Source organism: Lissotriton vulgaris, chromosome 2_1 (genome assembly GCF_964263255.1).
Source record: "Lissotriton vulgaris chromosome 2_1, aLisVul1.2, whole genome shotgun sequence".
NCBI classification, from domain to species: domain Eukaryota; kingdom Metazoa; phylum Chordata; class Amphibia; order Caudata; family Salamandridae; genus Lissotriton; species Lissotriton vulgaris.
Window position 1 is genome coordinate 1,968,215,213 of NC_141687.1, and position 22,949 is coordinate 1,968,238,161.

Genomic DNA, 22,949 nt, shown 5'->3' on the forward strand with positions numbered 1-22,949 from the left:
TTTTCTTTTGGGTTTTCAGATATGCCCCTCAGGAAGAGGCACTGACGTCCCAAAATGCATCGGGCATGAAGTTGAACACTATTACCATATTATACATTAAGTAATGTTTTGATATTTATTTTATGTTAAAACATACCAACATATGACTCGGCAAATTGAGTAACTGTGTGTAAAATTTAAATGTGTTATTTATTGAGACAATATATCAGAAATACCAATGAATACTGATGGAATAAAAATAAGTATTCAAACGTGAAAAATCAAAAAGTGTTATGGTATAAAAAAGAAAGAAGTTTGTTTTGAATTTTTGATTGTGAACAGTCTGTGAATTTGTTAGAATCTGACACTGGCCCCTAGCCACGAGGCACTATACTCTGAGAAACCAAAGAAAAAAGAAGGGAACTGTTTACCCCAGAAGTCATCTCACCAAGGCACTTGGTATAATAAAGACTGTAGTCTACAAAGGAGGCTCTTATACGGTCCGTAAGGCAGAAATCCCGTCCTGAGGCTGTGGCCTGTAGGGCTAAGTATAGTTGTGCAATCGAGTCTTCAAAGAAGGAGTGGGAGAGCTCTTTGTGGTCCTCTCTATGGAATGCATTGGTAAGTAAAGACCCCAAGAGTTTTCGGAGCAAGGCGGCATACTGGCTCAAGCGAAGTGGGAGAGCCCTACAATTTACAGTTCATCCTGAGGAGTCGGTAGCACACTTTGGCTCTCTCTACAAATCCAGGGACACAAAAGCTGAGGGAGCTTCCCGGGGATGTGTGATGTCTGTCGATGAGGGTGGAGTCCTCTCCTTTTCTTTAGAAGAAACTCAAGCAGTAATCCGCTCTTGCGTTCCAGCCCACACCCCGGCCCTGATTGAATCCCCAATGATTTATATAAAGAGGATATAGTACTCTGGGGATCTTACATACATTTTTTGACCAGCTCAATTTTAGCTGGCACTCCCATTCCCTCCTTTTGGAAAATTGCAGCAGTTCTCCCTATTTTTAAAAAGGGAGACAGAGCGAAGCCTGCCAGCTATAGGAAAATAAGCCTTATCGATTCCTTATAGAAGATTTTCTGTAAGCAAATCCTAGGATGAATACAGGACTGGATTCATGAGTCTCATATTGTAAGCAACTTTTAAGCAGGCTTTCGAGCAAAGATAAGTACTTTGGATCAAGCCTTCCGGCTACTTTGCATATATTGAAAGGAAGTGGTAGCCAAGGGAGGAAAGCTTTATGTGTCCTTTGTTGACTTACGATCTGATTTTGACCTAGTTCTGCGTACAAGGCTTTAGACAATCTTAAAGGAACAGAGTATGCTGATGAATCTCTTAGATGTTTTGATCAGATTACATTCATCCAACACCGCACAGGTGTGAGGTGAGGGGGAACAATAAAGTCACAGATCCCTTCCCAGTTCAGTGCGGAGTCAGACAGGGATGCTTTTTTGCCCTCACTCTTTTTACACTTTGTATTACTGGTGTTGTCGATTTTCTCTATAGAGATGGGTGTGATGCCCCAAAATTTGGTCCAAAAATAGTTCCTGCCCTTCTTTTTGCCGACGACACGCTTTTAATTTCTAAATCACTGCTGGGACTAAAGCAGCTTTTGAAATTTTTTTTATTCTCTTTTTATTGAACAAAAACAATGGTACCATGGCATCACATAAAAGCATAGTGGTAGGAAATGACAATAGAGTCTCACAGACTGGTGCATACATCCAATCATGGCTACAAATCCCCCTAAACAGTGAGCTGATCAACATTGAGAGCATGATTTCTGCAATTCAATTGAAGGCAACACACAAAGGCCCCCCCGACACATTCCATTTCGCCCTCTTACTATCCCATTTGCCAGGGCAACCTCTACGTTTGAAAACGTCTTTATCGGCAGTCATTGCATTGTCGAAGTCTCTGGCCCATTTTGAAATCCTGGGTATATCAACTACTCCCCACCCCTGAGCGAAGTTCCTTTTGGCGAGAGCAAACCCCAAGGAAGCCCATGTGCGCTCCGTTTGGGTTAAGTCTGTGGCCTCCCACACATTTGGTAAACAAAGATGAGCAGAACAGTCAATCGTTTTCGCCCCCATCCGCTCCAAGGTATCAACAATTTTGTCCCAGTAGGGTTGGTGATGTGAACACTCCCAAATCGTGTGAAAGAAGGTACCTTCACCACCACTTCCTCTAAGGCAACCAGAGTTTTGGCGTCTGCCCATCCTGGCCAATGTATGTGCTGATAAGGATGTTCTGTGCAGGATTTTGAGTTGTGTAAGGCATAGGTGCATTGGGATGGCAACTTCCCTGGGGGGTGAGAGGGCCTCCTGCCAGTCGTCGTCGTCGAGATACACTAAGTAAGTCTCCCAGAGTTGCCGGAGGGACTACAGCTTCTTTTAAATTATTTTATTAAGTTCTGTGATGACCGAGGGTTGGTCCTAAATGAGTCAAAAACTAAATATATCATTTTTTAAAAAGAAGCTGCCAACCCCACCAAAAGATGGGTGTAAATTGGAAATAGCAAGCTGGAGCGAGTTAATGCCTTCGATTATCTCGGCATCCGTCTGACACCTACAATTTACTGGGCTGCACATATTGAGAAAGTCAGAATGCAACTACAACACCAGACTGCTTATATTTCCAAAATTCACAGGAAAACACTGACAAGACAGCTTGCGCCAGCCTTGGAAATTTAGAACACTAAGGTGTTAGGCGGGGCACTTTATCGAGCAGAGTTATAGGCATTGGCACTACTAACTGCTTGTCTACAATAGAGAATCGTTTCCTTACAACTTTGGTGAAACTACCTTCCAGTACCCCGCTGGTGCCCCTATATTTGGACCTCGCACACAGACAGCCAGTACATAAACTAAGTTATAAACTTTAAATGTTCTGGCACAGGTTGTGGTCTGTGGATGAGCTTGTTTCTCTCCAAAATACAGTCAAATAAAGGAAAGACTGACCCAATAAGTGTATTCTAGAGTGCAACTTAGAAATACTACAAATGTTCATTACAAAATTCAATACTACAATTCAAAAACTATGGCATGCAGAAACTTACATAGCAACCAGTTGCAATAAAGGCCATGCATTATAAGGCGGGATAATGAGCAAAATTCGGAAAAATGCTAAGTCCCAAGTGTCCAGTAAAATCAGTAAGAAACAGGACAGCATCGCTAGTAACATAGGAAAAGTTTCTCTCTTTTCCCTAAATTCAAGGGTTTATATAGTTATTCTCTCCATTGGGCAGTATTACAACTACAAAATCATGGTGCTGTGAGCAAAGTATTAAATTTTCAACAAATCACATGACAGCATTTTAAAAATGTCACATAGCCCTAACACTTTAGCATGAACCCACTACATTAATATATTGATGAATCTCCTCTGACCTAATGTCATTTGAAGGTGTCAGAAAAACATAAGCAATAGTTAACCATTATGAATGAACGCAATGCAGTTTTTTTGGAGAAAAGTGTCATTCAAAAATAAGCAAAACACAGCTTGCTTGACTATGTGCAGCACAACTATAAACAGAGAATAAATATGACACTTCGACATCCATTTTGAAAAGATGCTGTGGATTCCTAACTGAGGCCTAGTTAGTGTAAGCCACGAAGACACTTTACCATGTCATTAGCACATTCGTTTAATCTGCATTAGCTTCATGTCAATGTGCACATGTGAATTCAAGGGCAGATTATTTGCTCAGCTAATTACTATTAATGCACATTTTTAATAGAGGCCTAAACGTGTCATCAAAGTGAGATGGGATAAGTAACACTCAACCTCATCCTGTGGGAAAAATCTGATGCCCCGCAGGGAGCTTCAAACAGAAATGTGAACCCTTAGCTGATGCAGAGCTTTGTGGGTGCTGCAGAGATCTAATAGCGGTGGTGCCGCTTTGACGCCTTTTTTTGAATGTAGTTAAAAAAGAATGACTTCGGTTGTCCTTTCTTTCACAAAACATTTGTTTTTTTCTGAATATTGAGTTACAAAATTTGTTCGTGATGTTGCTGTATTCTAGGAGGTTATTGGAAAAATTATTTGTAATTAAACAGTAGTATCCAGGTGAAAGGCAGTCCCAATTAGTTAAAGATCTTGGTGAGGTCAGAGGAGTCGATGCAAAACAGAGGGCTTTACTCCCTCCTGGCCAGTACCTACCTGGGCTTAAAATCCCTCTTGAATAATATTGTTGTTGTAGTCTTGACATTTGTGGTGTAGTTCATGGAAGTGTTTGTTTGATGTTTTTTTTTATAATAGTTCCATGTTAGAGGAACGTTATATGAAGCGTAATTCCACGATTTGTGTTTTTATAGCAGCAGGAGATTTTCATTGAAAAACATTGGATTGAAAGACTACTTTTGGGGACAGCACAAAAAAATCTTATTTAAATTGTGACAACACATCTTAGAAATTAAATTGTGTTTTGGTGATAAAACACTAATTTGAGATTTTTTTTCCAAATTAATTTTATCAGATGAATACTTTTTATAAACTGTAGTGGTTAATACATAATTTTTGAGAGAAAAAACTATTTTGCCACGGAAATTATGAATAGAGGTCCAGTTTACATATTTTATCAATATTTTCTGCTTCCATGGTTGAAAAAGTTGAAGAATTAACAATTTTTTCCAAAAGCCTAGTCTGTCATTTGATTCATGGTGTTCTATTTTACCTCAAGGTTCGAGTGAACAACTTGATATTTATATTCTGTACTCATGTCTACGGTTAGGTAAACTTGGACCCTGGACTGCTGGAGTAAGAGGTGATGAATAAACGTCATTTGTTATAGAAGTGATTGAGGAAATGTGCAAAATAGGGTGTTTAAAGATGCAGTACATTATTAATGCTTATTTGAAACGGACTGTGACATATCGCATGAGAAACATATTTGTGTTGTTTATGTCATAAGACAGATAGTTTTAAAGACCTAAAACTAGCTAATGGGAGCATGCCTCACCAATACTCAGCATCAACTTGCCTCACACTATGTATTTGCCACTAAATATTTGATAACATTCACAGTCAGAAAACTGTGTAATGTTAGTAAACACATATTTTTTTAGTCCCCCCCCCCTTGTAATACAGTGGAGCAGATGTATTTTATGAGACGCATTATCATATTTTTTCCTCTGCCATTTCATTTTTCAGTACGCCACTTCAAAATAGTTTTTTATTTTGAACAAAATGGTTTAAAAAATGACATACTGGAAATATATATTTATTGCATATAGACAATATGTCTGTATGTTTACTTTGACACTGAAGACATGGTCAATGCCACATCCTTCCGAATGTCTGAATAGAAGGGTGCCATGTCGACGGTCAGGTCGCACCTTACACCTCACAGACACAAAGGAATGTGTGCGCATGACAGCTGTATTTGTGAGGACTGTGGGCAGAGGCCCCTTAGGGCCAACACTATGGGGAAGGTTAAAAGTTATGTTTCCTGTAGTGGCGACAACATACGCCGGGAACATAATTTTGTGTATTGTAATCTCTTCAGAAGCAGGGGCTGTTAAGATAATATATGGGTTTTTCAGGTGAAACCACAGTAGTACACGGTGCCGAAAACCAGCAGGGGAGGCGTTTCACAAGGTGGGTTAACTACTGGACAGCAGGTAGCAAAACCCATGGTTTGTTACACTGCAACAAGCTTTCAAAAGGGTTGGGAACAGGATATATCATGCCATGCTTCATATACTCTCCCCATTGGCTGCATGAGATTTGGGATAGATGCACCCACCATGGGCCAATCTAGTAGGGCTTTTTTTTCAAAGTAGGTGGGGCCACCCAGGGTGGAAGACATGTAAGTGGAAGAAGTAGGAACCACTTAGAAGGTGGGCTAGAAGCTGGGAGCATTCAGCAGCTGATTTCCCTTCAGTCTTCCAGAAGACTAGTGATATACCATAAGTGGGAAAAGAACCAGAACTTAGGAGCATACATAGGCTGATTTTCCTTCTCTCTTCCTCCAGGACTTGTCTGAGTTCAGTGTCCCTTGTGAAGAGGAGATTTGAAAAATAGGACCATCTGAGAAAACCATTTTGCCTATGAGTGGGATACAGGATATGAACTTTGAACTTGATGGGGATTTACCTGCAGTACAAGTATGATCTAATCATCTGATATGAACTCTGCCTTTACATTAAAAGAAATATACCTCAAGACCTGTTGAGTGTTTTGTTTATAGCAAGGGTTAATATAATACCTAACAAATTAGTAGATTAAATGTTAATTATAAGATCAAACAAGGCTAGCTTTCTATATGGTTGGGTCAGAAAAAAATAAACATGACATTGGAGAGTTAAAATCCAACTTGAGCATTTATCAAAAATAGTTTGGAAACCAAAACCCGCTCCCATTCTTTCTCTTGCTGTCCGCTATGCCTGGCTCTTTGAAGCACTTTAAATTGTAATTCAGCTCATTTTGTGGTATTGTTTCATACTTCATAAGTTGTTGCTTTTTATACATAATGAAAAGGTTCACTCCTCATCTATGCACTTACAGCACCAGTCAACTTATAGCCTAAGTTAAGAGAGCAGCAAATGCCACCTCCTCTGGGCCCATTAGCTGAAGTGGCCTGGCTTATTCCTTGTATATTAAAAATAGTCAAAATGTGATGCTTAAATGTTTTTAAAAGTGTCTTCTTTCCCCCTATACCAATATAATTACTAGCAATAATCCTCAAACAGTTCTAGAGTACTCAAATCAATTTCCATTCCGTTCCGCCAAAATACTTTATTTTGGTCAGCGACCATAAAAGCAACACATAATGGAAAGCACATTGTGATATTAATCAAGTGGATACAAGATAAACATTGTCCAGTTAAAAGGACCACAATGTAAAATGTTATATTAAATAAAATCTCTGCGTAAAATCAATTTTAAAGGTTAAATATGATTTTAAAAGCAGAACACGTAAAAACATTATTTTGTTATACAATTAAAAGTTTCTTGGCAGGTTATATTTAATAGTCAGCTTGGCAACGATGTACAGTGGCAACTATCATGATTGTAATCAATGTTTAAATTTGCGCGTTCGCATAATTTTTCTGGTGCAAACAGGCCAGACTACTTCTAAAAAATTTGCCAAAGAAAAGACCACACAAGACCTCGTGTCTGACCTTCAAATCTGCACGTCTTGTTTGTCGATTCATGTTCCAAGAAGTCTACATAAGGCCGGGTACAATTCATCATTTACTTTGTCTGGTATATCCTGGGCAGAAAAAAGTGGATGAGCATCTGTCTCCTGGGCGGGCTGCTCCACGGGCTGGGCATGCTGTGCTACTCTCTGTGTGGTGCCTCCAATTACAGGTGAAAGATGCGAGTGGCAGAATACCCAGCCTAAATTTTATATACAAGGATCTACTAAATGGTGGGTCGATCTCGTCCAGGTAGGTTTCAAATCTTAGTTCACATTTGAGGTTCAACAGGTAGTCAGATAGACTGCCACTACTAATGGATGTGAGTACCTTCCTTGTCTCCTTAGTACAGAAAGGAACTTTGACCCCTTTTACTGAAGAAGCAGAGACGCACTCTGGGCATTGCGAAAGATCAGAAGCCCCCAGTGCAAAAAGAGATTGCTTAATGTAGCTTAGCCACTGCAAAGTGTTAACACATCTGGGGTTATGAGAATATCCTTGTATCCGTTCCTAAAGCATTCTAGCTCATAGAACAGCCATAATCTCAGCCAATATGAGATTGGTTGTAATCTCACTGTGGCATTGTTTGGGCATACATTTAGGTCTATTCTAAAGAAAACCTGGGGCGTACCTTGGGGGAGTCCAAGCTCTGACCGAAAGAACTTATGTTCAGCAATCCATGGCGATTTCACATTGCTATGGCCCCAGAGTTCTTAGCCATCAGTAGCCGCAGACACAGCTTGGGCTCTCCAGCTTTCCAATAGTGCTGACATTGGATGAAAATATGGATTTTTGGTAAGATTCAACATGGCTGCAGCCCTATTCAACATGGCAGCAGCCCTATGATTAATAAGTAGCCCACTCGTGACTATCTGGCTGTCCCATGAGCTGGTGCTGGACAGATGCATACCCAGGTACTTGAAATCTGAGACTCTCTCCAGATTAACTCTCCCTAGTCTAATTGTCCCTCAGCATTGTTTATAGGGATTATTAGACATAAACTGTGTTTTATCAGCATTTATGGCTGGCCCTGTAGTAAGGCAAAACAAGTTAAATCTTTCTAATAGTAGTTCCAGTCCTTTGGGGGTTTTTGACACCAAGAAGGTGTCATCGGCAAATAGTGCTGTGATCTTGACACCACCCAGGACACATTAGGAAGATGTCTCACCTGTTAATAAAAAGTAGAAAGAGTGCTGGGGCAAGAACACATCCTTGCCTTACACCCTTATCTTCTGGGATGTGATCTGTTAATTGAACCTCAGAGCCCCATCTTACTTGGGTATAGTTTCCGGTGTGGAGTCGCACAATGATTTTGAGTAGCACGGGAGGGATACCCATGTCCTTCAAGTTTGCCCAGAGTTTAACCCTGTGGACATTATCGAAGGCAGCCTTGAGGTCCATGAATGCTGCATAAAGGCTCCCTCCATTGAGATCTATAGTTTTCCACCTCAGCCTCAACTACCTAAAAACGTGGTCTACATTACTTATTTTGGGGCGAAATCCTGCCTGAAAAGGGGACAAAATATTATTATTTCCAACCAAGTATTTAAATGGCCCAGAACTTGTTTGCAGAAGATCTTATGGGCTATATCCATCACGCCTATTTGGCAATAGTTTGCTGGAACCAATCTCATGCCTTTCAGGTATATGGTTACTATTTCTTCTCCCTTCCAGGAATCTGCCATAATGGCATTTCAGACACGGTTTAAGTATGGTGATCAGGTCTCTGGTACAGATTTGAACAAATCCCCAGGGATCTTATCCGGCACAAGGGCCTTTCCAAGTTTCAGTTCACAGATAGCCTGCTGTGTCACAGATAGGGTGAATACTCATTTATCATTTAGGAACTCTTGGCAGTCCCTGGGCTTCGAACAGCAACTCGTGAACAGGCAGATCTTTCTATATATTGTTTAGTTTGCCCTTGCCATAATGGGATTGAAAATGGAACACCCAGTCCATGGGTTGGATGTTGGCTTCAGGTGTCATTATGTCTGACTTATTTCCATGGCTAAATATATGCCAAAAGGTGGCTGGGTTTTTATTTCAAATGGCTTCTAAGATGTCCCCCCATATTTGAGATTCCCAGGTTCTCTTGGTATTTTTAATGATTTCTTTATACCTGGTCCTTGCTTCCTGGATCAGGGATTGTCGGCCATATTTCATAGATTTAACCAGGGAGGTTTTGACCTCTCTACACTCTTTATTATACCAAGAGCTATTAATCTGCGTGTGGTTGGAATTTGTAGTTATAGTTTTGGTAAAAGAAGTGCTCTTAAGCTCATTGAAACAATCACCATGGAGCTCTATTAATCCCGGGGGTTAAGATCGTCGTCACTCATTGATGCCAAAAAGTGTTCCAATATTTGGCTTAGAGCACCAGGATTTGAAGCAATACTATCCTATCTGATGTTTCTTCTGTTGTTGGTGACAGCCAATGTACTTTGGCAAGTCTTTGGCCAGATTTTCTAAAAACGAGTCCACCCACAAGATATAAAAGCAAGGGACAGTGGTCACTTTCATATCTGTCCTTGACCCTCATATCAATCAGCTGAGGTCAAGATTAGAGATCTAAGAGAAAATAGTAGATGTTCAGCCTGATTCATCAAGCTTTTTTGCGCTCGCAAAGGGCCAGATTCTGAGAATCAGGCCCTTTGCGAGAGCGATTTTTGCATTTGGGATTCAGCATCCCAAATGTAAAAATCGCTAATTGCGATCTCGCAATTTTGCGAGGAATGACATTTAAGGAATCTCTATTTGAGATTCCTTAAATGCAATTCAACATCCTATTTAAATTTGCGAATTCGCAATTTCCAGGCGCAATTTACCGCGAGGTCAGACCTTGCGGTAAATTGCAAAAACTCTGAAAAATGCATTTAAATGCATTTTTCTGAGTTGCATGTTACACACACACATGTCCTTTGGACATGTGTGTGTGCAACACCTATGTCACAGATCATTTGAGGGGTGCTACAGGGTGTCCTTCGGACACCCCTGGCACCCTTCAAATCGCTATCCTATTTGCGATTAGCAAATTGCTAATCGCAAATAAGGAATACTCACCATTCATTCCTATGGGCCTTTTGGCCCATAGGAATGCATGGGGAGTTTTTCCTTATTTGCGATTAGCAATTTGCTAATCGCAAATAAAGAATGTGTAGGAATCGCAAAAAATATTGCGATTCCTACATGAATCCCGTTTTGCGAGTCCTTAATAGCGATTCGCTATGAATCGCTATTAGGGCCTCGCAAAACGGGAGAATGATGAATCTGGCGGGTTGTTTCTATAAGGTCCCCTCCTTAATGTGGGCTGCCTCTTTAAATCTGAGGGGTACGACCATTACATGTTCTCAATTGGCATGAGAGAGAGAGAGAGATCTATCAATTGAAGAGTAACCTTAGAGGTGGTGGGGATAAAAGCTCCTTGCTGACGGAGATCACCATGGTGGAGGTCTTCATCGCTAGCTATGTCTCTAATTAGAACTGAAGGGTCTAAAGATATATTAAAATTGCCCCCAATTATAATAGCGATATCTCTACTAGGAATGGGTAGGCATTCCCTCAGGTTAGTTATAATCTCCAAATCTGCAGCTGCGGGGTTTTCCTATTCTACACATTATAAAAAAAAAGATTTTTGTCATTCCACGGCCCAAGTTGTAACCCCAAGATATCCTTGAAGTTGATGCTTAATTGTTTCACCTGGCATCCTAACCTAATACTGACTCATATTGTGAGGCCCCCTGAGGCTCTGCCTGAGCGAGACTTCTGCGCTGGCATGAAGAAACTTTTAAAATCATGCTTTACAGAAGCCATTAAATCCAGAGTCTCTTGAAACATGAGAATGTCAGCCTTGTCAATAGAGATCCTCCCGTCGGTTACGGACAATTTGCCTTTTAGGCCAGCAACATTCAAAGATATTATTGTCAGGTTATGGGCCCCCTGTGGGTTAGGTGATTGAGCCTCCTCGCTGGATGATGTTAATATTGGCGATAACCCAACGTGAGGAGCACCCAAGGGTGTCGCACCATTGCCTAGGTCAGAGGAGGATGGTCGCCTGAGAGCTCGGCTCCGGGACTGAGCCCGCGTTGATCCTGCAGATCGGAGTCCGCGGGGCACCCTAGTCCCCGCAAACCGATGATCGGACTGATTGGGACCTGCTGAGACGCCCGGTGAAACTCGAAAACCGGTTGATCCGACGGAAAATAAGTTTGGGGACCCGCGGAGTGCGACCCAAGATGGCGCCCGGACCTTCTCGACTCCTTGGCCGGGACCCTTAATCCGGAGGAGCATCGTTGGGCACGGCGCACCCTCCGCCTCCTATCTCCCTATGATGTGATGGTCTGGGTGTTGCTTTACTCAGAATCTGAGCACGGTGACCGATCCCGGACGGTCTGAGGTCCGGACTATCGTTGACCTCGGAACACGGACGTCTGGCGACCCTGTGTGTGGAACCGACCCCCTGTGCCGCACCCGGCTGCACCCCGCCGAGTGACTGAACTCCATGGGCAGCACGGCGCCTTGGCGCCACGAAGTCTCCGGCGGCGTTGGTGACTCTCGTTCCAGATCCTCATCGGCCAAGCGGGCCTACCCGACCTGGCGCCGATTGTCCCCGCCTCCTCCTCAGTGCCCTCCGACGACACGGTGGTGGCGCGGCCCGGGGTTGCGGAAGACCAACAGGCCCTGGAGACGGAGATCGACGACCCTCGGCTCCACGACAGCCTGCCGGGAGGGACATAGTCGACGCCCGCATTCGGTGGTGCCTCTGACTGACTTTCCACCGTGGGACTCCAGCGCCATGGGAAAACCGAGAGGACCCAAGAGGACCACTCCAGCCGCCTCGGATTCGGAGGCGCTGGACAAAGATGATCGTGGGGACCCGGAGAGCTCTGGTGGCCCTCACTTGCAACAACAATTTGACCGGGTCCTGGAGGCGATAGCGACCACGCGCTCGGCCCTCCAGCAGGACATTGCCCAGGTTGCGACGAGCCTGGGCCTCCTTAGAGCGGACCATGGCAAGCTCTCGGATAGAGTCAAGGAAGTGGAGGGCTCGGTAAAGACCTTAGAGCCCGCGCAGAAGACCCTGGCCGCGACGATGAAGGATGCCCTATCCCGGGTTGAGGCCCTGGAACGGCGAGCGGAGGATGCGGAGGGACGTAATAGGCGAAACAACATTCGAGTGATGGGCCTGCCGGAAAAGATTGAAGATGGCGATATGGTGGCCTACTAGGAAGCCTGGCTCCGGGACACAGTGGCCCCGGAAGGCCTGTCCTCCTTCTACACCCCGGAGCGAGCACACAGGGTGCCAGCGAGGCCGCTGCAGCAGGGCCGCGCCCCACGGCCGGTGGTGGCACGTTTGCTGCATTTTAGGGACAGAGACCTCATCCTTAATGCCGCCAGACATAATGGCCCTTACAAGGTGGAGAATAGCCAGGTGAACATTTTCCCGGACTACACGTATGAGACCCAGCGCAGACGGTCCTCTTTCCTGGCGATCAAGCGCGAACTCCGGAGCGAGGGCATCCAATACTCGCTCCTGTTTCCCGCAAGGCTCCGCATAATCGTTGATGACAAGACTCAGTTCTTTGATTCCCCGGAGGAAGTCTGTAACTGGCTCGAACTCTATAGGGCTGGTAAAGATGGTTTCAGCTCGTCATCTCAGCTGGCAACAGAACCTGGACAGCGACGGCGGTCCAAAAGGCTTCGGAGTCGCCGTGGCCAGACAGGCAGACCTTCGACCGTGGAGATGTCGGCGGAACGGAAGGGAGTGTTGGAGATGTTGTCTACGCTGTCTGGTTCACGAGAAGGCCCCATTATCGAGGAAACGGACCCTGGAGACGAGGGGGCACCAACGGACTAGGAGGAATCGGTGACCGACAGTGTCCACATGCCGGTGATCACTCCTAACTCGGTTGAGGACCTTTTGGATGGACAGGGATGACGGGGTGAGCTACTTCCATTTGGGTGGGGGTCTGCAGCGGTGGTGGCAGGGGTAGGCGATTGCCCATGAACTCCGGTGAAGATGGGGGAGGGATGCCCTGCTCGTGACATAGCTTTTTGTTTTGGGCTCACTTTAGTCTCGGTAGTCCGAGAGTCGAGGGCCCATTACCGGCGCCCAGCCCGCACCTAGCCCTTAAGGCCTTCCTGCGGTGGCGACCGCAGGATTAGTCGGGGATTGTGGGATTGTTGGGGGTATGGTTTGGATGGGAACTAGATGGTACTATTTGGGTCCTGTTCTGGGGAGGGTGGGCAGGGGTTCGTTCCGAACGGGAGTTGTTGTTTTATGGTTGGGGAAAATGGCCGCCATCAGTGTTGGGTTGATTGTTGCTCTTTCTTTGTTGGGACCGAGGTGGAGAGACCCGGAACAAACGATATGGGACAATGGCTGATGTTGCTAATGTGAAATGCATTACTTGGAACGTACGGGGGCTTCACACTATGTCTAGACGCCACAAAGTCCACGCTTATTTAGTGCGTAGAGGGGTGCAAATGGCGCTGCTGCAGGAGACCCATCTCAACAAGGCGGAAGGGGCGGCGCTACAGCGTAGGTGGAGAGGGCATGTCTTCTATACTTCGTACTCAGCGTATGCCAGGGGGGCGCTGATTTGGATCAGAGCTGGGGTTCCATTCCAGGTTACGAAATCCGTGGTGGATCCGGAGGGTCGCTACGTAGCCATCTCAGGCACACTGGGGGGGAGGGACCTGAACGTTTGCTGTGTTTATGCGCCTAATGTGGACCAGCATGCCTTTCTTTCCAGGTTATCGGGCTCGTTGGCCCACTTCTTCTCTGGGCCCCTCCTGCTCGGAGGGGATTTTAATTCATTAGTGGACGTGGAGGCCGACCGCTCGCACCCCCCCTCCCTGACTCTCCGGTTCGCCGTGTGGCTAAAGGTAGGAGGGAATGGCAGACGCACTGGGGGCTCACGGACATCTGGAGGGCACAACACCCCAACACTAGGGACTACCCCTACTTCTCGGGCCTAAACGAGTTGCACGTCCGACTGGACGGGTTTCTGGGCTCGGTGGAGTTGGCTTCAGCAGCGGTCCGGTCTGAATATCTGACCAGGACTATCTCAGACCATAACCCTCTCCTGCTGGACCTTCGCTGGTTTCCCGGGGTTCCCGCTGTGCCCACCTGGAAAATGCGCCCGGAGATCTTGGAGGACATAGTTTTTAAGGCGGACCTAGGGGATAAAATCTCGGAATATTTCGCGTCCAATGGGGGTACTGCGGGATCGAGGGCGCTGGAATGGGACGCCTTTAAGGTGGTGGTCAGGGGCTACTGCATTTCTAAAAGGGTGGGCATGCGGCGAATCATCCTTGATGACTTGGCTGCGGCTGATCGGAAGCTCCGTGAGTTGGAACTCCGCCGCCCCGGGCGTCCTGAACTCCAGGAGCGCACGGCAGCGGCGAAGGAGGCGGTGGCGGCGGAGGTCGAGCGGTTGCGCTGCTTCGACTACAAGGCCTATACTGCTAGGTCGCTCGCGGAGGGGGACAGATCGGGCGCATTGCTGGCGTGGTTAGCTAATCCCACACGCCAAACCTCTCTAACGACGTCCATGCACACGGCGGAAGGGGCCGAAGTGCACACTCAGCCTGAGATCTTGAGTTGTTACCTGCGCTACTATGAACACTTGTACCGCAGCTGCTCTGCCAGGGACCCCGACCTGATTGAGGACTACCTGCGACCCCTGGAGCTCCCAACGGTGGAGCCGGACGTAGCGAAAGCTCTGGGCTCCGACATCGAACTGGGTGAAATCTGCAGCGCCATTAAAAGGATGGCGAGGAATAAGACCCCGGGCCTAGACGGCCTTCCGATTGAATTTTATTCCGCCTACGCTGACCTCCTGGCGCCGAGGCTGCTGATAGTTTACAGAGAGGCGAAACGGCTGGGTCGACTCCCCGGCTCGATGTGTGAGGCCTTAGTGGTTCTCCTTCTCAAACCGGGAAGGGATTCATCCGACCCGGCGTCCTACTGTCCTTTATCCATGTTGACGGTCGATTATAAGATACTGAGCAGCATATTGGCATCGAGGCTGCTCGGTCACATGCGCTCTCTGGTACACGAGGACCAGGCCGGATTCATTCCCAAGCGAAACACGACCATGAACATCCGCAGGCTGTTCCGTTTGCTGGGAGAACCGCTCGTGGACGCCCCGTGCCCTGTGGTCCTTTCGGTGGATTTGGAAAAGGCCTTTGACAGCTTGGAATGGGACTACCTGCGCAGTGTACTACTGCGGTTCGGCCTAGGTGAGGGCTTCGTCAGGTGGACTACGGTACTGTATGCCTCGGCATCGGCCAGGGTACGGGCAGGCCCGCTGATTTCCTCGCAATACCCGGTGGAGAGAGGCACGAGGCAGGGTTGTTCACTGTCCCCGCTTCTCTTCGCACTAGCGGTGGAGCCACTGGCGCTGCTGCTCCGATCGGTTTGCGGACACCATCGGGCCCACATTATGTCTCGCTGTACGCTGATGACCTGTTGCTCTTCCTTGAGGACCCGATTGATGCCTTGAATGGGGCTGCATCGGCGCTCACGGCGTTTGGGGAGATCTCGGGCCTTCGGGTGAATTGGGCCAAGACCTGTCTGTTCCCGGTTCGCAGGGGCACGCCCAGCCCCGACATCAGTAGGGAGATTAGATGGGAACCTGACTGCTTCAAGTACCTGGGGGTGTACATCTACCACGACCCGACTGACCTCCTGGATGGGAACATAGCTCGCAGCACTCGCGCACTGCGTGGTAGCATGGATTTCTGGGCTACCCTGCCGCTCTCAGTGGCGGGGCGAATCGCTCTGCTAAAAATGGTGGCGCTCCCCCGGCTGCTGTACTATTTCCGTGCGCTGCCTGTTTGGATCCCGCCGGCCACCTTTCGTCTGCTACGGTCAATGGTGGTGGGATTCCTCTGGGGCTCGGGCCGCCGGAGAGTGGCCCTCAAGACCCTGACAAGGCCGAAAGCTGAGGGTGGTCTTGCGGTGCCGGACTTTGAGAAGTATTACTTGGCAGCGCAGCTACAGACCTTCACTCAGGAGGTCGCCAGAGAGTTCCGAGGCCCAGAGACCGAGAGGGGCACAGGGATGGCTAGGCATGTTATCTCCTTCATCGCGCTGCGACAACGTCTGGCCTTGCAGGACCTGACGCTCGAAGAAAAGACCATTCGATTATGCTGGAACCGCGCTCACGCCCGGGGACAGTTGCGGCTGCCGTATGCACCCGAAATACCTCTGGGTATGTTGACGGCCCTGCCTCACGGCGGTGATTGGTCACGACTAGCGGACTGGGAAGACGCGGGTCTGCAGCTGGTGGGTGACCTTTACGAAGATGGGGCGCTACTGCCCTTTCAGGAGCTCATTGACCGCTTTGATGTTCCTCGTGGCGACTTTCTTTTGCACACGGCCCTGGTACGAGCGATTCAGGCGCACTGGAAGAACGGATTGGAGGAACCTCCTACATCCCCAGTGTGCCAGTATGTCATGATGTCCGCGGGTACGGTCAAGGCGGTCACTTGCCTGTATAACCGACTGGTCAACGAGGGGTTAACCCCCCTCACCACCTTAAGAACCCGCTGGGAGGCGGACGTAGGGAAGGAGATTCCGGAGACGACCTGGTCACAACTCATGAGGCGGGCCTGGAAGGGCACGCGCCACGCCCGCTTTCAATTGGTCCACTTCTATGTACTCCACAGAGCATATTTGACCCCGGCGAAGATCCAACAATACTTTGCCACGGACTCTGCGGACTGCCCCAGGTGCCGAGCGCCTGGAGCAGACCTCCTCCACATGCTGTGGTCTTGCCCGGGGTTGTCCTCCTATTGGCTCGAGGTGGGGGACACCCTGAAGAGGGTGACGGGGAGGTCCTTATCGGTTGATGCGGCGGTGGGGCTCCTACACTGGTTTCCGCATACCCCCAAAAATAAAATCTCTAGTAAATTCATCGATCTAGGGCTTCTCCTTGCTAAGCGGGAGGTGACCAGGAATTGGAAGGCAAGGGTTGGTCCAACGGGGGCCCGGTGGCACAGCGAACTTTTGAAATGGGCGGCAGGGGAAAGCACGCTGCGATACCAGTTAGCTAGGAGGCAACACAACGAGAAGGCGCAGGAGGCAGCGCTAGAATGGGAGACATTAGTGCAGGCCCTCAGGGATTATTGCGCTTCCAGCGACTCTGAAAGTGAGGATCCAGCTCGCCCCGAGTCCCGGTAGACAGTTGTACTTTATATGTCTGTAGCATTCCCGGGGGATTCTCCCATGGTTCCTTCTACATCTCTTACCATACACTGATGGCGGGGTTGGGGAGGGTTCTGTTTAGTTCATAGGGTTTTTGGGGGGGGGGTTTCTTTTGCTTCTTTTTTGTAGGATGGTTTAGAAAAGCAGATGACGGACTGTGGATCATCCGGACCGGCCTCGACCTCCTATTGGGCCCTCACTGGTAATCGCCGTCCGACCCTCGGGTTGTGGGCTGAATGGCTGTGTAACGGAATATCTTACTGAGGGGGGATGGGATGTGTTCTACTATTTCCGATTGAACTTATAATGCTGGTCCACTTTGTAATTTTTTACTGATTCCTGCAATAAAAATATATTTAAAAAAAAAAAAGATCGTTTGGCTCCCAGATGTTCAACAGACAGAGCCTTGGCTCAGGTACTACAGATTCCTTCACTACCTGTGGAGTAATCTCTCAGCGCCAGGATACCTGCCAGGTGACAGATGCGCTATACAAATGTTTTAAATAAATAAATAAATAAATGCTCGCCCAAAGATTTCACAAATATCTAAGAGCACTATGATAGACCGCCTGGGGGAAGTCAAGTATAAGAGAACATCGTCCGCATACAGAAAAATGTGGTCTTCCCATGTTGCAGTCCAGTTTAGCCCCTTAATCATGTGGTCCCATCGAATCCAGGCCGCCAGTGGTTCCAATGCTAGAGCAAAGAGCAAAGGAGACAGTGGGCAGCCCTGGCGCATTCCACGACCCAATAAGAAGTCCCTTGAAATATGGCCATTGGCTACTACGTGCGCCAAAGGATGTGAGTATAGCAGTTTCACCCATGCACAAAATTTGGGACCAAAACCTAGATGCCTGAGGACAGCGAACAGATAAGTCCACTCCACCATGTCAAATGCCATTCGATCATCTAAGGAGAGGATGACTGCTGGCTCCTGCAGACATTGCATGTGTGCCATTACCGCGTGTACTCTCCGCAAGTTGAGTGCCGAGCTCTTATTGGGCATAAACCCGGATTGATCCGGAGGGTCAGAGTTTCGAGATGTGGGGACAAGCGGATAGCGATCATTTTTGCCAGAATCTTAGCTTCTGCGTTAAGCAGGGATATTGGACGGTATGACGAACATTCATCTGGGGGTTTACCAGGTTTCGGCACTGTAACTATAGTAGCCGTTCGTTGGTCACGTGGTAGCTCTCCTACCTCCAGGCTATGTAAAACCATTGTTAGGACATGTGGGGCCGTTAATTCAGATGTGCGTTTGTATAGTTCAATGGGGATCCCATTGGGCCCCACAGCCTTTCCGGACTGCAAAGAGCGGATGGCAGACAGGATCTCATCAGTCGTGAAATCAGCCTCTAGAGATAATGCCACGTCTTCTGACATTTGGATATCTTTAATGTATGTTTGTGCCTCTTCCGTTGTCATGTGGGAGTTAGAAGTGTAAACTTGTTCAAAATATTCAGCCAGGGTGTTTACTATTTCTGCGGAGGTAGTAACAATTGTACCATTCGGGTGTGGAGTTGAGCTATTGTTCTCTGCGCTCTTTCCCTCCTGTCCAGCCACGCCAAGAGCCTGCCTGCCTTATCTCCTACCTCATAGACAGTGTGCCTCGTAGCTTGGAGCTGTAACTTAACCTGTTCACCCTGATATTCTCAAAGCGCGCACTGTTTAAGAGGCAGGCTTTGCGCCGCCTCTGGAGAGGGGTCCTGCTCATACTGCGCCTGAAGCACTGTCAGGTCAGTCTATCCAACTTTCTTTTTGCCGTGCGCCTATGGCCCGTTATAGAGGCAATAGCCTGTCCTCCTACCACTGCCTTGTTTGCCTCCCACAAAACACCCGGGGACTGTACAGAGTTCACATTATCTTGAAAATAGTGCTTTGTAGCCGTTACAATATATTTGCGGATCTTAGGGACCTGCAAGTAGCCTGGAGCAATAGGGAAAATTCGCTTTCGTGTTTTGGTATGCATAGTGTAAGTCAGTAAGACAGGGGAGTGGTCTGATATGCCTCAAGGACGGAGCCCAACATCAGTCAAGTGGGGTAGGCTGTCTGCAGGAACAAGAAAGTAGTCTATATGGGAGAGCCTATTATGTACTCCTGATTGATAAGTGTAAGATCGTTCTGTGGGGTGTCTATATCTTCAGGCGTCAGTGAGACCTAAAGCGTTAACAAACCCAGTCATGTGGGATCCACCCGTCCCTGTGATCCTACTAGGGTAGCGGTCTGTGGTGCCATCAACAACTATATTAAAGTCGCCCCCTATAACCAACTCTCCCTCCGGTAGGCCCAATAAGAATGCGCTAAGCGCCGGAAAACCCACAGAGTGGAGGGCAAGGGGGACATATACCGACACAATATTGAACCGCTTCCCCTCCCACTGACACGATATGGCCGCAAACCGTCCATGAGTATCTGTCCAAGTGTGATGTATGATCATTGGAAATTGTTTACCAACCAGAATACCCACCCCTCTCGAGCTTGACGTGAACTTAGAGTTTGTTACCATTCTGTGACCCCAGCGGTCCATAGCTTTACATGCTGAACCCATCAGGTATGTTTCCTGCAATAACGCCACTGCTGGCCCGTTGTGCTTCAGGTATTGCAACACTAGCCCTCTTTTAATCTTGTCCCCCAGACCATGCACATTCCAGGTAAGCAACGTCAAGGGAGGCACTAGGGTTGTAGTGGGGGCATCAGTACCAATTCCAGAGCATGTCGACATTGTCCATCCCGCCATGGTAAAATACTGTTTCAAACCATCTCCTATGCAGCGCACCCTTGCAATAGCACCATATACAGTATCCTTCAGTTTTTGCCCTAACATTAAAACATGAAAATCTTGAACACCTCACAGAGAACCCTCTGCCTCTCCCTCGCCCCTCCCTGCTTGACGGAATAGCCCGCCACCCCGACAAAGCAGAGCGCTTAGTGACCATTCCCACTCTTTAATGATGGGGAGGATAGAGAACTGCTCCTGCCCCCCACAGATCCCTTTTACTCCATCATTGTCAGTGACCCAATGCCCCTGTCAATTGTCTCCAGAGAGAACCCTAGACGGGTATTATTATTATTATAATTGCATTTTTTGAGCGCGCAGCTACCCGGAGGTTTCCCGGCGCTAAAGAAAAACAGAGAATGAGATAGGTTTAGAGGGGATCCGTGCACCAATTAAGAATTAAAAAGCCATGTCTTGATTCCTTTACGGAATGTACAGTAACAAATTTCGGAACGTAAGGATTGGGGAATAGAATTCCATAAGGAAGGTGCCAGCAGAGCAAACGAGCGGCCGCCCATTTTGACTCTGTTGACCCGGGGGATCAGAAACTTGTCTTGTGTGGAGGATCTCAACGTACGGGAGGGAACGTAATGCTGGACTAAAGAGGAAAGGTATCTAGGGGCCTTACCCATTTTAATATGGTGCATAATGCAGAGAGCTTTAAATTTTACTCTGCTCTCAATGCGCAACCAATGCAGCTTACGTAGATGAATAGAGGCCGAAGACCTAGCAGGCAAATTGCAGAGAAGGCGGACTGCCATGTTCTGGACCACCTGGAGTTTCTGTAGTACCTCCTTACAAGCACCCAGAAGCAGAATGTTCCCGTAGTCCAGGCGTGAGGTGACAAGAGCCTGGACTACTGTCCTTAGGGTGTCAGCTGGAAGCATCCACGTGATTTTTCTCAGCCACCTAATGATGGTAGTACAGGTGGCAGAGACTTTTACGACGTGTTGCTTAAAAGACAGCTGGTTGTCAAAAAGAACCCCGAGGTTGCGAACTGAGGTTGAAGGGGTTGGAGACAGGCCCATCTGGAGAGGCCAATGTTGAGGGCCCCAGAGCGAAGTGTGCGGGCCGAATAGAAGTAGCTCTGTTTTATCTCCATTAAGCTTTAATTTATGACAGTGCATCCAGTTGGCAATTTGTTCCAACCCAGATTGCAAGGAAGTCGTGGGAAGGTGTTTATTGGTGGAAAGCGAGTAGACGATTTGTGTATCGTCTGCGTAAGAGTAGATTGTGAGGCCTGCTTGCTCAGCCAGGAAGGCAAGAGGTCTCACATAGAGATTGAAAAAAAGAGGGCTAAGAATAGATCCTTGGGGCACACCGTGGGGGGAGGAAAAGACAGAAGAAGCAGACGAAGAAGAGAAAACTTGAAAAGTGCGGTTAGAGAGAAAGCTAGCAATCCAGGCCAGGGCGGAACCATCAATACCCACCGATTTCAAGGTGGACAGCAAGATGGAATGGGAGACGGTGTCAAAAGCGGCACTCAAGTCTAACAAAATGAGTGCCACTGTTTTCTAATGGTCTCCGACACACCAAGAAGCGTGGTCTCAGTAGAGAAGCCAGCCCTGAACCCGGATTGAGAACATTGAAGAAGATTAGAAGATTCAACATAAGTAGTGAGAAGAGAATTAACGTGTTTTTCCAGAACCTTAGAGTAGCAAGGGAGCAAAGAGATGGGACGAAAGTTAGAGGGGTTGTTTGGGTCCGCGTTGGCCTTTTTTAACAATGGAACCACCATCGCGTGTTTCCATTCATTAGGGACCTTAGCTTCAACCAATGAAGCATTTAAAAGATTCAGAATGATCTGAAGTATGGTAGGATCCAAAGTGCGAAGAATTTGTGGAGGCATAGGATCAAGAGGAGAACCGGATTTGATTTCATTAAGATATTTTAGAAAAAGTGAGAGCGAAATTAGCTCCCAGGAATGAAGTGCGGGGGTGGTTGGAATTGACCTAGATACAGTGCCGGACCCAAGAGTGGGAGAAAAAGACGAGGAGATGGAAGGAGCAGTGGGGGTGGCGTCAAAGATAGCATAGATCTTATCTATTTCCTCCCTAAAGAAAGTTGCCAGGGCATTACATTGAGTTGAATCCAGACAGGGGTCTTTCGGGGTAGAAGACATGCCTGACAGATCTTTAACCACTTTGAACAAGGCCTTAGGTCTGTTTTGGGCATTAATTATAGTAGTGTTGGCATGATTAGCTCTGGCGGTGTCACAGGCAGAGTGGTACGCCCGCAAAGCGGCCTTATATCTACTTTTATTAGTGCTGCAGTAATTGGAGCGCCAGATGCGTTCCAGTTTCTTACAGCGAGATTTTTCAAGGCGAAGTGCATCATTGAACCAGGGGGCCGTAGGATGATGAATCTGAGATTTATTTTTCTGCATTGGAAGGCAAGAGTCTAGGGCAGAAGTCAACCACAGGCTGATGACCGGCGCCTCCTTTGTGGTGATGATGGGACACGTAGGTTTGGAAATTTCAAGGCAAGCGTACAATTTATCTTTATCTAATCGTTTCCAATTCCTACTGGCCTTGTGATGGTGTGAACTCGTGAAGGAGCAGTCATTAGTTATCTTAATTGAAGTCTTTTAGATGTCCGTAAACCGCATTTAAACCAGGCTTCCCACACAAAAACCTAGCAGCAAATGCCTCAGGGTAACTTCTTAACGTGATCATATCTGCAGCACTGCATAACCTATCATCCACTGTTACCAATACTGATCCAGTTCCCAGGGGATCGCAGTCCAGTTCCACCACGCAGCTGCAGTGTTGGCCTCTCATCCTCGGCACTTCGGAGGTCAGCGACCTGAATTCATTCTTGCTCTGCGTCGTCTT

General features: G+C 47.4%; 1 protein-coding gene across 5 annotated transcripts in view; it reads left to right on the forward strand.

Moving 5' to 3' along the window:
- The window catches only part of TTLL13 (tubulin tyrosine ligase like 13), a 653,894-nt gene that overhangs the window by 392,252 nt on the left and 238,693 nt on the right, over positions 1-22,949 (forward strand). The window contains exon 14 of one of the 5 annotated variants that reach the window (XM_086958165.1): positions 5,960-6,090. The exons of the other annotated variants lie outside the window; for them this stretch is intronic. Coding sequence (XP_086814291.1) covers positions 5,960-6,001 — 42 coding nt within the window. The 3' untranslated portion in view covers positions 6,002-6,090. Of the gene's footprint in view, positions 1-5,959; positions 6,091-22,949 lie in introns of those variants that run through there. 5 annotated transcript variants of the gene reach the window in all.